Source organism: Pipra filicauda, unplaced genomic scaffold, assembly GCF_003945595.2.
Source record: "Pipra filicauda isolate LSUMZ 115617 unplaced genomic scaffold, ASM394559v2 scaffold42_size3861933_pilon, whole genome shotgun sequence".
Taxonomy (NCBI): Eukaryota; Metazoa; Chordata; class Aves; order Passeriformes; family Pipridae; genus Pipra; species Pipra filicauda.
In genome coordinates this window covers 3,398,056-3,412,664 of record NW_024104565.1, presented here as the reverse complement: position 1 = coordinate 3,412,664, position 14,609 = coordinate 3,398,056, and the positions used below count along the sequence as shown (strand labels likewise).

The 14,609-nt window shown below is 37.6% G+C and overlaps 1 protein-coding gene across 6 annotated transcripts in view; it reads left to right on the top strand.

Moving 5' to 3' along the window:
- The window catches only part of GRM1 (glutamate metabotropic receptor 1), a 184,827-nt gene that overhangs the window by 127,496 nt on the left and 42,722 nt on the right, over positions 1 to 14,609 (top strand). For all 6 annotated transcript variants that reach the window (XM_027739524.2, XM_027739525.2, XM_027739526.2 and 3 more), the window contains exon 5: positions 12,943 to 13,189. In XM_027739524.2, coding sequence (XP_027595325.1) covers positions 12,943 to 13,189 — 247 coding nt within the window. The remainder of the gene's footprint in view (positions 1 to 12,942; positions 13,190 to 14,609) is intronic.

Here is a 14,609-nt window from a genome sequence, read left to right as displayed (position 1 = left end):
GATAAATTGGCCTGCTTTTTAAGGGTGCTCCCCTAATTCCCATGAAAATCAACACCAGCTAGAGAAGTTCAGGTATTAATCAAGTCAATTAATTAGGTGCCTGAATATGTATTCAGGTTGCTAATGTAAGTATGTAAGGTGGTTAATGTTCTGAAAGCTGCAGGACAATTACTGAGTTCAGTCTCTTTCTTTCAGATAGTCTCAGGCTTCATATGAAAAGCATGGAACTGGAAATTTAATCAGTCCCCTGTTTTCCATTTTTCTACCATTGTATGTTACAATGTAATATCTGTAAAGGTATCTAATTTGACTTCTTTTTCTTTTCATTAAGAGTGAAAAACTTGATTAAAGTAGCCAAATAACATAAAAATATTCCTTTACATTTGTAAATGAATTTGATATTAATTGTGTTCATTCCTGCCTCGTGTAAGAGTAGCAGCAATTTATTATCTGCTAAACTTGTTCCAAAAAACTGATCTGTTAAGAATAGTAGTTCTAAATATGTCTTTAATTAAGTATGCAAATAAGGCTGCAAGGTTACATAGCTACTGGAGGGATAGGAGAAGAATGAATTTGGGTTTTCTTTCTTTTTAATTGTTTTTCCACAGGAGTTCAGGTCATGTAGAAAATGGGCTCAGTGGAATCTCGTCCTTGCATAAACTTGGTCAGGATCCAGAATGGCACTGGAGGAAGGCTGTAAAGAAACCAAGAGAAGCAGGCACATCCAAGGTCTCTGCGATAACAACCACATTAAATAATAATCGCATTAAAATGGTGCCTGAGGCTTTAAGAGCATGGGCAATTGTGGGACCCTGCAGAGTCTGAGAGAGAGAGGCTCAGAGATAGTTTGTTGTTGAACTGTGACTGACGGAAAAAACACAGTAAGAATAACACACTAAATTCCCTGTTGTCATGTTCCCAGGAAAGGATACAGAAGAAAAGAAGAGAAAATAGTTAAAACCAAAACAAAATAAAGAATCCCAGTCAAAGACTAAATTGGGGGTGTGGGATCACGATACCTGCTCAGAGTATGGCCTCTCACCTGGATGAGACAGGGCAAAAGCCCTCCATTCCATTCAGCCTGTTTATGAATCTTCCACTGAAGTAATTGGGTTGTTGCCTATGTCATTTAAATGCAAAGGCTGAGCTTGACCTTTCAAATGCCTTTGTCAGCATTAAATTTTAGTCAGCTAATGAAATAATAAGATGGATTTCAAATATTATATTAGGATTTGAAATCAGCATCTGCTGATTACTAATACAAACCATTCAATCAAAGAAAAAAAATCATCTGGCATATTTTTTCCTGTTTTTAAGATGCAATATTAATTTCTAAGTAAAATGGGAATTGCAAAATAATATATTGCTGCAGAAGGTAAATAATGCTTCAAATAAGTAATAGAACATGATGTGGTCCTTTTGCCAGCAGATTGTACACAGTCTACCATTTAAGAAAACCAAACTAGTCATAATAATTATTTGTCAAACTCTCATAATAGTTACTCTCTGTCTCTAAGAAATATTATAGAGTCACTTCAGATTATGTTCTATATTGTCTGTTTTTGGAATGAACATGTCATTTAATGTTATGTCCTAACTCTCTGAATGAAAGTAGATTTTTTTAAAGCCTAAATTTCTTCTGACCATGTTCAGAATCACAATCAGAGTTTTATTGATTTATAGTTTTATGCCTTGAGAATTATGTTTGGTATTTGACCGTAATAAGCCACCGTTATTTTCATGTGATTTTTGATCAGTTCCATGAGTTTTCCAATAGGTGATCGCAGTATTTTGATCATGTATGTGCTTCCATAAGCTAGAAGGGGCAAATATTGATAATTTTTTTAATCATCAGGTAGGTGAATTATATTTGCAGCTTACTTGCTTCATGATGGACTTAATTCCAGACATATGCATTAGAATGCGCATAATAATGAACATCAATAATTTTATGTGCATTAGGGCAGTTTTAAGTACACTTCAGGTTTGGCACATGAATACAACCATGAAAATGATGGCTCATAAATACAAAGTCATGTTTCTTTTCAAACCATTTGTACTGATACTTGCCTGGGAATACAAGATACAGAAACTTATTTATTTCAAATAAGTACAGTTATTTTCTTCTGTTGTTTTCTAGTCTATTAATTCCAAAGGATAGGAATCAAGATAATAGCCAAAATGAGGTAATCAAACCCCTTAAAACTTGAAATTTTGGGCTGTTTTTTGTTATGTTGCTTCACTGTTAAATATTCTCTGAATTGTATTTCTCAAGGTAGTCTCACTGAAGTACCCATGCAAATATCACAAGTATGGATTTTTTTTCTTAAGTGGGCTGGGTTTTTTCTCACCTTGCACTGAGCTATACTTTGTTGATCCTCCCATTTCTATTCCATTAAAAACCAGTCTTCACTGCAGAGCTATTTCATCATGAATATTCCACTAGAAGCTAGGAACAAAGGGAAGCAATGCTAAATTTTCCTGCCAAGCCTTTAACAGCTAATAGCAGTGGATATGTACAGAAGAGGTTTAAAATGCCAGCTTGCAGGCTTGTTTAGAGGAGAAAGAATCTCATCATATCATTCTCATAGGGCCATAAACCCTAGATTTTTTTCATAAATAAAATTTCTTATGAAGAATTCTAGGCCAGTGGGAAGAAACACAGAGGCTTCGGGCCATACTGTTATCCCCTACAGAAGCTTTATTAGGCTGATGAGCTTCTGTCAAGCCATCTGCTCTAAGTGGATCTCTGCAGACCTTCATTTAACAGAGTTTCCCCTCTACATTGAGCTGTTGTGGAATTTCTCTGTTTGCTTCTTGCTCCTTTTCCTGCTGCTATAAATACTGTTGTGGACATGTATTCTTACAACTTTTCAACTCTGTAATCAGTTTCTTTCAGTTCTGAGTGTTGGAGTTATAAATGCATGGGAATAATCTGCATATGTTGGAAACCTGTGATGGTACAGAGCTACACCTTGCCAGGGTCAGCCTAGTGAAGTGAAACACCACTCTTCCGGGGTAGCTGGCATGCAGACCGCTGTGCATGGCCCTTAGGTGGTGCATTATATTTCCCTTGAAGTCCTTTCTTCTGCTGCTAGCCAATACAAGAGACAGAGCAGGCAACGCAAATTTATGGATAAGGGGAAAAGGAACTTTTTCTCCATCATAGGCCTATTTTGCCCCTACCTGCCTCCCACTTCAGTGATGCAATTCTGGCAAAGCCACACTGGCAGCTGCTGCAAAGGCCTCCATCCTCCCTCTAGCCTCTTCTGAAGGCAAACAGGGGCTGCAGCATTGCACATCAGCTGAGAGTGTTTATGAATATGTAGTATCTTACCCAGACATCCTCTGTCTGCTCACCCCTGAACTGTCATGTCCATACATCAGGCACGCCCAATCTTCATATTCACTTGAAGCTGCAGCCAGCTTTAGGAAAATGACGGTCTTGTCATAACCTGCTGAGCTTCTTCAGGTCATTAGAAAGGAGACACAAGAAGAAAGCTTTCTCTACTCGCTTGAACAAAGACATATTTGAACACAGCTTTATCATTTCCCACAGTGTAAGCATGAATTATGTGCATTGTCACTTGGTGTTTACATCTTAAATGTGCTTTTCCTGGAGCCATAATTGTGTGAGAGTCTGAATGTCTGTGGGGAGAGGCAGAAAGGGCAGGGAGAAAAGCAAGCTTCAGACTCTTACGTCTGTTTAGCAGAGTTTGCAGACTGGGAAATGAAGGAGCAGAGATCGGTTTCCTTTTGTTTTGCTCCCAAGTCGTGTGGTGGATGGACTGGACCCATGAGTTCAGGCTGGCAGCACTGCTCAGTCCCCTTTCTCTTGCCCTGTGCCTAGAGACTGAGACTCCATCTGCATCTGGTTAATGAGTGAGTCAGCGACTTGTACAGTCATTTTTCCTCATAATATTTCAGCTTCACTGTGGCACTGTTGTATTTGTGTATGCCAGACTCATTCCAGAGTCTTTGACACTAAGCTCTTAAAGCCCTAATGTGCTTACATAACATGATATAGAGAACGAAGAAAATAAATTTAATTTTAATCTTTCCCCACTGCTTCTGACACACAGAGAGAGACAAAAGAAAGACATTTCCTTTCAAATACTGAGGAATAATGTGACATCCTCACAAAAACAGACAGGGAAACTGAATACACTGGTGGTGTATATCTAAAAAGTGGACTAATCTTCCAAGGTTCAGGTTTTAGACACCTGAAATGAGGGAAAACCTGTGCTTTGATTGCTGAATTCACATTTTGATTTCCTTTAGCCAGTTGACATCTGCGAAAGATACGTTGGTAAAAATATGTGTAAAAAACCCCAAAAAACCAACCAAACCCTTTAAAATTTAATATCAACCTTATTCCAGAAGAATAAAGTTCGTCAGTGATTTGACCAATTGCTAGTGAAAATTAATAACCCCTTGCCTACAAATATTGGTGCAATCACCATCCTGTTAATGCCTTAGAGAATTCTAGTGCAAATTTTTGAGAAGCTTTTGCTGAATGCCCAACTTGTGAATGGCTTTCTCTTCTCTCCAGTTATATACAAGAATAGAAGTACACTAATCCTAATTAAAAAGTAACATTCACTAGATTTAACAAAGCAGTAGTATCTGGAGTCTTATAGATTTCCCCATGCTCAGAAAGAAAATAGCAGGGTATCTCAACTGGTAACTGTAACAGTATCCTAGCTTTTCAGGGAAAAATACATCAAATGTAATTGCAGAAATTGAATCTCGTTGCTTGGGGAAATAAAAACCATCTGAAGAATGGAAGCAAACCCTTTCTGATTTAATGACATCATGAAAACAAAGTCTGCAACCCTATGAACTCCATTTTTTGCTTCATGAGTACTGTAAGATGTCAAATGTTTATCAGCATGTTTTGAATTCAGATGTAGAACCCTCACATAAGATATTTCTTCCTTTTAGCTGCCCCTGTGAAAGCTCTGCTTCGTCTCTTCTTGCCAAAGGGCGGAGCAACTTACAGTTCTGTATAGAGACATGCATTGTTTTCTACATAGTAGTGACATGATGCTCAGGAGGCAGTTAAGGAAAGACCTCCATTCTTAAATAATACATCCTTCTTCATCCTTACGTGACAAATAGTGGAGCTCCCTCCAATCAAACAAATGGTTCACATAGAATGGGAATTGAGTTACCTGTTTCATCTTGTGCCCTTTTGATAGCTCTTCTATCCTCCCTGTATGTCCTTTCTCTTCTCTCTTTCACTGTATTTAGCTGTCTCTGAGATTTGCCAGTCTGCTGCAAAGATACAGACATCAAAGTAGGAATTGTAGGGGTAACCATTACACATGTGGTCCTCTTTTTTTTGAAAACCACATAGTAACTGGTTTCCTTGGAGCAGAAGTCATAAAAGAAACAATTTACCGTTTTGGGATCAGTTGTTGTAAGTTGAATTTATTTATTATGGTCTCTGACAATTTTTTCAGCCTATCAATTCTCTCTCATGAAAATTACAAATGTTTTTTTAACTGAGACTGAAACAAAGCCTCTTTATTTCTGACCATCTTTTGGCTTGGCAAAACACAGACACACACACAAATAACAATTTTTCAACACATTGTTGGTGCTCATATTGGCTTGCACATATAGACAGCATTGAGACAACCCATGACAAGTGGAACCTGTGGCACTGATCCACAGTTGCTTGTTCTGGTCACCAAATAACATCTCCTAGCCTTTCCCTCATAGGCAATCAGCTTGAACTGCCTGGAAAACAGGCAGTTACTTACAAAACTAAAACTTCAGAAATTCTTGTTACTGTATATTTGATTGTGGGCTGGAAGAGGTGAGTTTTTTGATGTTTTCATATAGAATAACTGACTTGTTTCCTGTGACTTATATTTGGACATAATGAGCACAGCAGCATGAACAGAAGTTCTCTTTATACCATCATGATGTGAGGATTTTATTCAACCATATAATGTTATTGAACAGAATGCATTTGTTACTGAGAAGGTGATATGAAGAGAAAAACCAGTTAGTGCACAGGTTTTGAATGCTCCATCATTGTACTAACCACATCTAGAGGCATTATAATCTGCGTCATTCACTTTACAGTTCCTTAAAGTGACATTGTTAAATAATTTTGTTGTTATCTTTGATGTTAGATAATGTAAAAGATATCATAAAAAGATGTCATAAGAGGGAGTAAACTGGCAATATTTGTAAAATATCTGAACAAATAATGACAAATGAGTTAAAATAAATGAAGCCCTTTGCAAAAATTATTTCATAGAATCTTAGATTGGCATGATTGTTCAGAGGATTAGCCATTATTAAATGTTCCCATGTACTGAAAGATAAGCCATTAGGGAAGAAGGTTAACCTGTCTGAACACAGATCTTTGGCTGGAACTCAGGAAAAAAAAGGAGATTTTATGGACTTTGGGTAAAGGGGCAGGCAACTCAGGAGGACTACAAGGATGTCATGAGGTTATGCAAGGAGAAAATTAGAAGGGCCAAAGCCCAATTAGAACACAATCTGGCTACTGCTGTAAAAGACAGTAAAGTATGTTTCTATAAATACATCAGTAACAAAAGTAGGCCTAAGGAGAATCTCCATCATTTTTTGGATGTGGGAGGAAGTATAGTGACAAAGGATGAGGAAAAGGCTGAGGTACTTGATGCGTTCATTGCCTCAGTCTTTAATAGTAAGACCAGTTGTTCTTGGGGCATCCAGCCCCTGAGCTGGAGACAGGAACAGGGAGCAGAATGAAGCCCTCAAAATCTGAGGGGAAATGGTCAGTGATCAGCTACATCACTTAGACACCCATAAATCTATGGGACAGGATGGGATCCACCCAAGAGTATTGAGGGAGCTGGCAGATGTTTTTGCCAAGCTACTTTCCATCATTTATCAACAGTCCTGTATAATGAGGGTGGTATCAATCAATGGGAGGTTGGTAAAAGTGAAACCTACTCACAAGAAGGGCCAGAAGGAGGATCTGGGGAACTATATGCCTGTCAGCCTGACCTTGGTGCTGGGAAAGGTTATAGAACCGATAGATCATCCCAAGTGCCATCACATGGCACATTCAGGACAACCAAGGGATCAGGCCCAGCCAGCATGGCTTGGTGAAAGGCAGGTCCTGCTTGACCAACCCGATCTCCTTTTGTGACCAGGTGATGAGCCTAGTGGATGAAGGAAAGGCTGTGGACATTGTCAACCTGGACTTTGGTAAAGCCTTTGACACTGTTTCCCACAGAATTCTCCTGGAGAAACTGGCTGCTCATAGCTTGGACAGGTGTAGTTCTTATTGAGTAGAAAATTAACTGCATGGCCAGGCCAAGAGGGCGATGGTGGGTGGAGTTAAATCCAGCTGGCAGCTGGTTACCAGTGGGGTTGCCCAGGACTTAAGTGCTATTGAACATCTTTATCAATGCTCTGCATGAGGCAATCAAATGCACCCTACGTTCCTTTCCTATTAGGGAAAATTTCTTCATTGAAAGAGTCATCAAGCATTGGAACAGCCTGCCCAGGCAAGTGGTTGAGTCACCACCACTGTAGGTATTTAAAAGATGTGTCTATATGGCACTTAGGGACATGACTTAGTGGTGGGCTTAGCAGTGTAAGGTTAATGGTTGGATGCAATTCTTTTCCAACCTAAGTGATTCTATGTTTCTAAATAAAATGAAAAAAAAAATGATTCAAGAAATTGGTGACAAAACAGAAATGTAGAACTGATTATATTTCCTCTCCTATGTATCCAAAGATAAAACCATGATTAAATAGTTAAGCATCTAACTAAATATTCTCTAATCTTTCTAAGCAGCCAAATATCCTAAAATTTTACTAAAATCACTGTGAACTACGTTTGCTCATCACATTTCATGTGTCTTTTAGTTTCCAGAATAGTCTTTAGTTCTTATTTTTCGAGTCCTGGATTTAAAAGGACTGGTCAATTCAATGTGTTGACCTTCTGCCCTGCTCCTTGCAAGGTCCTATGGCACAAATTTGTTATGGTCAAAGTTTGTCAGGTCTTTTCTAGCATGGGACAATGTAAGATATTGACTTCCATTGTTTTCCAAGGATACACTATGACACTAATACATCTCTACATAAACTTGTACGGAGCCAGATAAAATGTTTTCTCAGAGCCATTGGGGGTTCTTTTGTTTTGTTGGAGTTTTTTAAATCCAGTTCTGCTGGAAGGGCCCTACAATGTCCATATGGCTCCAAATGCTGACAGGCTGGAGGCAGTGACCTCCTCTTTAGGAAACCTTTTCCAGTGTTTGGCCATCCTGTGGTTAAGGAGGTGTATGTTGAGACTGAAGGATAGCATAAGAAACCTGCCTCCAGAATTTGCCCAATGCATATGAACAATTGCTATGAGCCTTGGTACTGCTCTACCAGATCATATTTGCTCTGTTACCTGGAGTTTTTGGGGGAGCCTTCTTTACTCTTTGGCATAGCTTTGTGCCAAGTTGTTACACATGCAACCTAAGTATGCAACCAAAGTATGAGAGATTTCTTTTATTTCATTTTCCCAGAAATTCAGCCCCGGTTATCCTTACAGATTTTTTTTTTTGGTATAAATTAGCACTCATATTGAATGTAACTATTGTCATGTTGTAACTTGGAACGAAGCTAAAATTTCATATGGCCTACCCATGAAGCATGTCAATCCTGGGAAGAACCACTACAAATAAAGAAAGCAGTATACACAATTTTCAATACCTTCATACCTCTGTCAGGACCACCAGAAAAGAAGATAATTCTCATAACAGATAGACCAAGTTAGTAACTTGGTTTACTAAGTAGACTAAGGCACCAAAATTGATTTTTTATGTGATCTTAAATATTCAGCAGATGACAGTATCAAACCATAAAACTATCTGCCTATTCCAGATGAAACATTATAATTTATAACAATTTTACTCAACAGATTTTGGCTTTTTAATCTAATCAAGACTCATCTATGAACAGACTGTGTTCTTTATCAAATACATGTTTTTGTTCAAAATTTACCAACTGGCTAGGTATTCATCATATTCCCCAACCAAAATGTTTCTACATTTCTTTCCATTACAAATTCTCTCCTGCCCTAGCTTTTCTGAGGACTGCAAATGAATAATCCATTGTGCTTAGTTTCATATTGAATATTGAACTTCTCCTGTCTTTATTTTTACATGAAAGTTAACTCATGTCTTGCCATAATTCTGATAGCATGTTTTTTCTTTTTTTCAGTTTGTCAAGTGGGATTTGCAAAATACTCTCTCTGTTCTCAAGAGCATTGTTTGCTTCACACTGACTTCACAGCAAAAGCACTAGACTACATTCATGATTATTTCACATTCAGGTCCTTCTAAGTACTCAGCTGAAGCTAATATTAATTAGCTGTGAGGCACTTTATGGTGAAAGACTCACAGTGAATTTCATGAAAATTTGGGCTGTCCTCCCTTCTTTCCTTCCCCTTGTACATAGATATCACTTTTAGTGGTATTGGAAGCATTTTTCAGTTGTGTGCAGCCAGAGTGCAGTGTTTGGGGCTTTTTTTAGTTGGTGGGTTTTTTTTGTTTGTTTGTTTTGTTTTGTGTTATTTTTTCTCTTTCATTTAGTAGTGTACGTGTGTATATACGCTCCTCCTTCAAGATTTACTGACAGAAACAAAGACTAAAATTAAAACTATGATAAGAAAAAAACCCCAGACTATTGAAAAAGTATTAAAATTAAGTTATTAAAGGGAGATTTGCATTACACTCAATACAAAAATAAGTAAGTATGACATTTAGGACACCTGAATTCTTCAAGGTCATGCAAAAAAGTAACGGCCTAATTCGAGTGACTTCAATTAATCCAGTACTCACACAATGCACAATTTTTCTTTGCTTAGTGAAAGCTACGGTCTCTAAAATTTAAAAAAAAAAAAAGGATGAAATCTAACAAAATACATTTTTGTTTTTAATGTTAATAAACCTTAGTGATCTAATTCATCTTTGTAGATAAATGGTATTTGTTTCCAAAGGATGAGAGAGGAAGAAAAAAAAAGTTTCACAGTTCAGAGTTCTGCTTTGCCCTTTGTTACATTTCAAAGACCCACTGAAGAAAAATACGCCTTTATAGAGAAGCCCCATAAAAATACAGTAAAGTTCTTGCATTCATTAAAAAGCTGCCCTATGAAAAATTAATTGAACATTGATGGCCTCTCTTTTATTTATGGCTGAACATAATTACATTATTTCATTAGTTTTAAAAATCCACATGTTTCTTACTGATCATCGTAAGTGAATTTTTAGAACTTCAAATGCATGAGTATGCCAATAACTTATAATGAAAATAAAATAAAGTGGATTTTGACTCTAAGAAGTTAAGTTCAGGTAAAGTATGATTTCTCATGCTCAATTTGCTGGAAAATATCTTATTTACCATAGGGATGTTTATATTACTGAGCTGGAGACAATTCATTACTGTAAAATGCTTCACATACTGCTTTCTACTACAATACAATTATTTTATAGGTGACATTAAGGTATTCACCTCTGCAGTATGGGACTATGTGCTTGAAGCCTTACTGTAAGCTAGATGTTCACTCCTAAATAGTCAAAAGCAAATATTTCCACCATCAAATATTTATTCTCTTTGGAGGTATGCATATTATATTGAAATATGAGAAACCAAAGCATGTTTTACTGAGTTAATATGTACTTGAGGGAAATGGCCTCTTTATAAAAATTGACAGGTTCTGTTACATTTAGTTTTCTACCTCCAGCAGCCACATGAATGCTTGCCTCAGGAAACGCATATGGATACTCCCGTTATCTCCTGCAAGCATTAGTGATGCTCACATTCCTTTTTTTTTTAACCTAATTGAGAAAATAAGGAAGTATCCAAGATAAACTTCCATGTGGAAAACAGGAGATAGTGAGTGCAGTGCACTATCACTCATTTTGTGATCTCTTCCACAACTGCCTAGAAGCTTCACTAGAAAGAGAGGACTGCTGCACTTAGCCCAGGTGCTTTCTGCCTCTCATTCCCTTAGGAAAGGAGAACACTTTTGTTTTCTATCTACAAGAAAGCAGAATTAGTGATAAATTCACAGTGTGCTAATCCTGTGGGACTAATCAGCAGATAAAACACACCTAGAGATAGTATATTGAGTCTGCATGTTAACACAGAGGTGCAACAGATGTCTAGGCTATGCCATACATAAGCGAGGGTACATATACACTGGCACACTCTCTGCGTCTCTGGGTAAATACTTTGTCACCTTGCATATAAGGTCTTTTATTCTTTCTGTGTTTCTGAACATGGATCTGAATGGTGTTGGTTTCATCTGATTTGAATGGGAGCTATGAACCTTCTCCTGCAGAGAAAGTGGCAGGTATTTTGCCTCTGGAAAGAATTTCTCCAGCTGCTACTTCCTTGATGGTGCTGGCAGTGAATGTATGGCAGTGAGGAGCACATGAACTCATTCAGTCAGATTATGCTATTTTCATAAGGCTTTTTTAATTCACCATCACAACTATGCTATGTTCAACTTATCTGGAAAATAGTTACTGAAGCAAGATTTTCTTGTCCAGTTGCAAAGAGACCCAGGGAAAGCAAGTAAGATATCCCTGCATTTGGGATCTCTGCTGTCCTAATGAATTCTAAGTTGACATTCCTGAGTTGTAGAGCAAGCAAGCTGAGGCCTACCAAATCAGAGCCATTTCCAAGGATAAATGTAAGGATAGTCCTCTTGGTTTCATTTGAAAGATATATCATACCTACATTGGGGTAAGGAACTACTTTTTTAACTTGAAACTTTCAGTGAACTTGTAGATTTTTACCCCTTTTCTTCATATTAAAAGGACAAATATCTTCTCCAACCTGGATTTGAGAAGTGTCAGTTAACACCTAGTCTCTCACACGTCCTACTTCCCTAATGTAGACAAGGTGTTACTTAGACAAAGTAACAGAGACTGGATTGCAAATGCCTGTTAAACACTGAGCATCGTGGGAGGCCTGCACATAAAAGCATCTTGCAGTTTGGAGCACTATGTTATTGAATGACTTAAGGGAAAAGAAACAAAACAAGGAAGTTTCTTACTTCCAGCAGCCTTGGGACCCCTGCAGCAGAGGTCTGCAGTGATTTGGTGTTGGTAGTGGCAGTATTCAGCAGCTTGTGAGGGGAAGCAGGGAACAGCCCAGGACCCACTAGAGTCTGATGCAAAGTGCAGCCACAAACGGCGCCTCCTGACAGTGCCAGCCCATCACCAGATCAGAGGCAAAACCTACCTGTGGCGAAAACCTTCACTGCCACACTGTTTCTGATCAGCAGACAGAGGCTCCAATGTCTGCTCAGGGTGCAGTTACATAAAAAGTCTTTTAGTGTATCAAACTTTGTTTGATTTTCTGTAGCAATCTCAAGCTGGCAAATGTACTACTACTTTTAACCAAAATTATTATTTCTGATAACTCAAGAAGAGATTCTAATTTACAGTGTTTACTTATTAACACTGAAAGACACATTGCTATCTTGACCCTCAAAACCATGAGATTAAGAAAAAATAATCTTCAAATGTGACAAAAAGTCAAATTTACAAGGAAACTGCTTTTAAAAATTACTCCAGCTGGAATGTATCATTCTCATAGTGGTCTGTTTAACCCTTCTTAGCATAAATAACATTGCAGAATGACAAGGGAAAATTCAAAAAATAACAAATGAAAGATGACAATTTGATTAAACTGGTACTTTCTCATGAAGCATTTCACTTCCAATGAATGGAGGTATGAGAAATGGTTTGATTATTTATTTATTTATTTATTTATTTATTTATTTATTTAAAATCACTGGCTGGCTCCTTGTGCTTCTAAAGCTTTTTAAGAGAAATAAGGAATTCTCTTTTTACATATCATTGCTTTTTCATATATTCATGTTATTTCATCTTTGTTTATACCAACGCTTTTTTCTTATTATTGTAGGCAATGAGAGCCTAGAAGAAAATTATGTGCAGGACAGTAAAATGGGATTTGTCATCAATGCTATATACGCTATGGCTCATGGACTACAAAATATGCATCATTCCCTTTGTCCTGGACATGTTGGACTCTGTGATGCTATGAAGCCAATTGATGGCAGTAAGCTCTTGGAGTTCCTCCTCAAATCCTCATTCATTGGTGTTTCTGGAGAAGAAGTTTGGTTTGACGAAAAGGGAGATGCCCCTGGAAGGTAAAGAGGTTTTGTCTCAACTAATTAAACCAGAGGTTGGGAAGGGGAAATGTTACTGGGTTTGGTGCTAGAGAATTCTTTGACTGTTTTGCTAAAAAGCATGCTAACATAAAGTTAGGCATAAATGAAGCTATCTGGATCAGGCTTTCCAATAACCAGGAATAATACTGGTAACACATGACATATTGATAGCTACATCTTATATTGGGACAGAAACTACAGTTCTAGTGTTTCGGAGATGACCAACCTTGTATCTCACAGACTTTTGGTCTGTGAGGTACCACTGGGGCTCAGAACCAGGGTTTTAGTATGTACAAATCCTAATACAAATGACTGGAATTTAGTGAAGCATTTGCTTGCCACAGTTTTGAAGGGAGGGCTGTAGAGTACATCCCCTTCCAACCACATCTCTGCCAAAACGTCACCAGAGACTATTTACCTGTGCTTGGTGAGCTCCAGTATGGTCTCCTTAACTTGTTTCGCTCTGAATACGGCCAGCTCAGTCCCAGAGTTTAAAGACAGGTCTGAGTAGAGCAGGATGAATAACTGGGGGGTTTTTGACAGAAGTTTATGTGTTTCACTCATTTGAGGTGTGGTCCCAGCTTTGGTAGCTGCTACTGTCTAGCCCTCCCTAGCAAACACAGTATGTACCCAAGCAGTGGGTAACACAGCAACTTTGTGGACTTGGATGTCACCCTTGTTTCTGTTATGGGAGAGAACTAACAGAGATCTTTGCCTTTCATTTAGTTTGGCAGATTCTGTTAAACTGTTTTAACAGATGGATTTTTCAATTTGTTTGTTTTTTATAAATACATTTAATTCAGCTGCTGAAGTACAAAATTCATTATTAACCGAAACCTACTCAGGGACTGCTTTATTGAAGTTAGTTTTCCTACTGAGTTATTAAAGTGTTATAAAAGACTCTCTCACTCCATCTTTGGGCTTATTGCATTAATGCATCTGAGTGCCAACACTGCACAAAGGAAACAAACAAGAGTTTTCAATCTGGCACATGCCTTCAAAGAGTATTTGTAAGACACAGTGGTCTTAAAGCAACTCTTTTCTCTATTACTAAGCTTTATTGGGAAAACTGGCCAACTTTTTACCATTTTCTATATTGCTATATTAATTTCTATGGTTATATTTATTTCTATTGTTATATTTATTTCTATTGTTATATTTAAACAGTGTATATATTTAAACACTTTGTTACATTTAATTAGTAATAAAAAGCTAGTTAGTTGTTTTGGTCTTCTTGTTCAGAGTTGTATACTTCAGATTCTTTTTAGTCAAATATACACATTAGCTAAGTCAGACTTTGAAAGTAACGGCAAGCAATTCCCTTACACTCAAGCACATGCTTATTGACACAAAAATCAAGTCTTTGCACATATAATTTAGATAATACAGAGGAATTGCT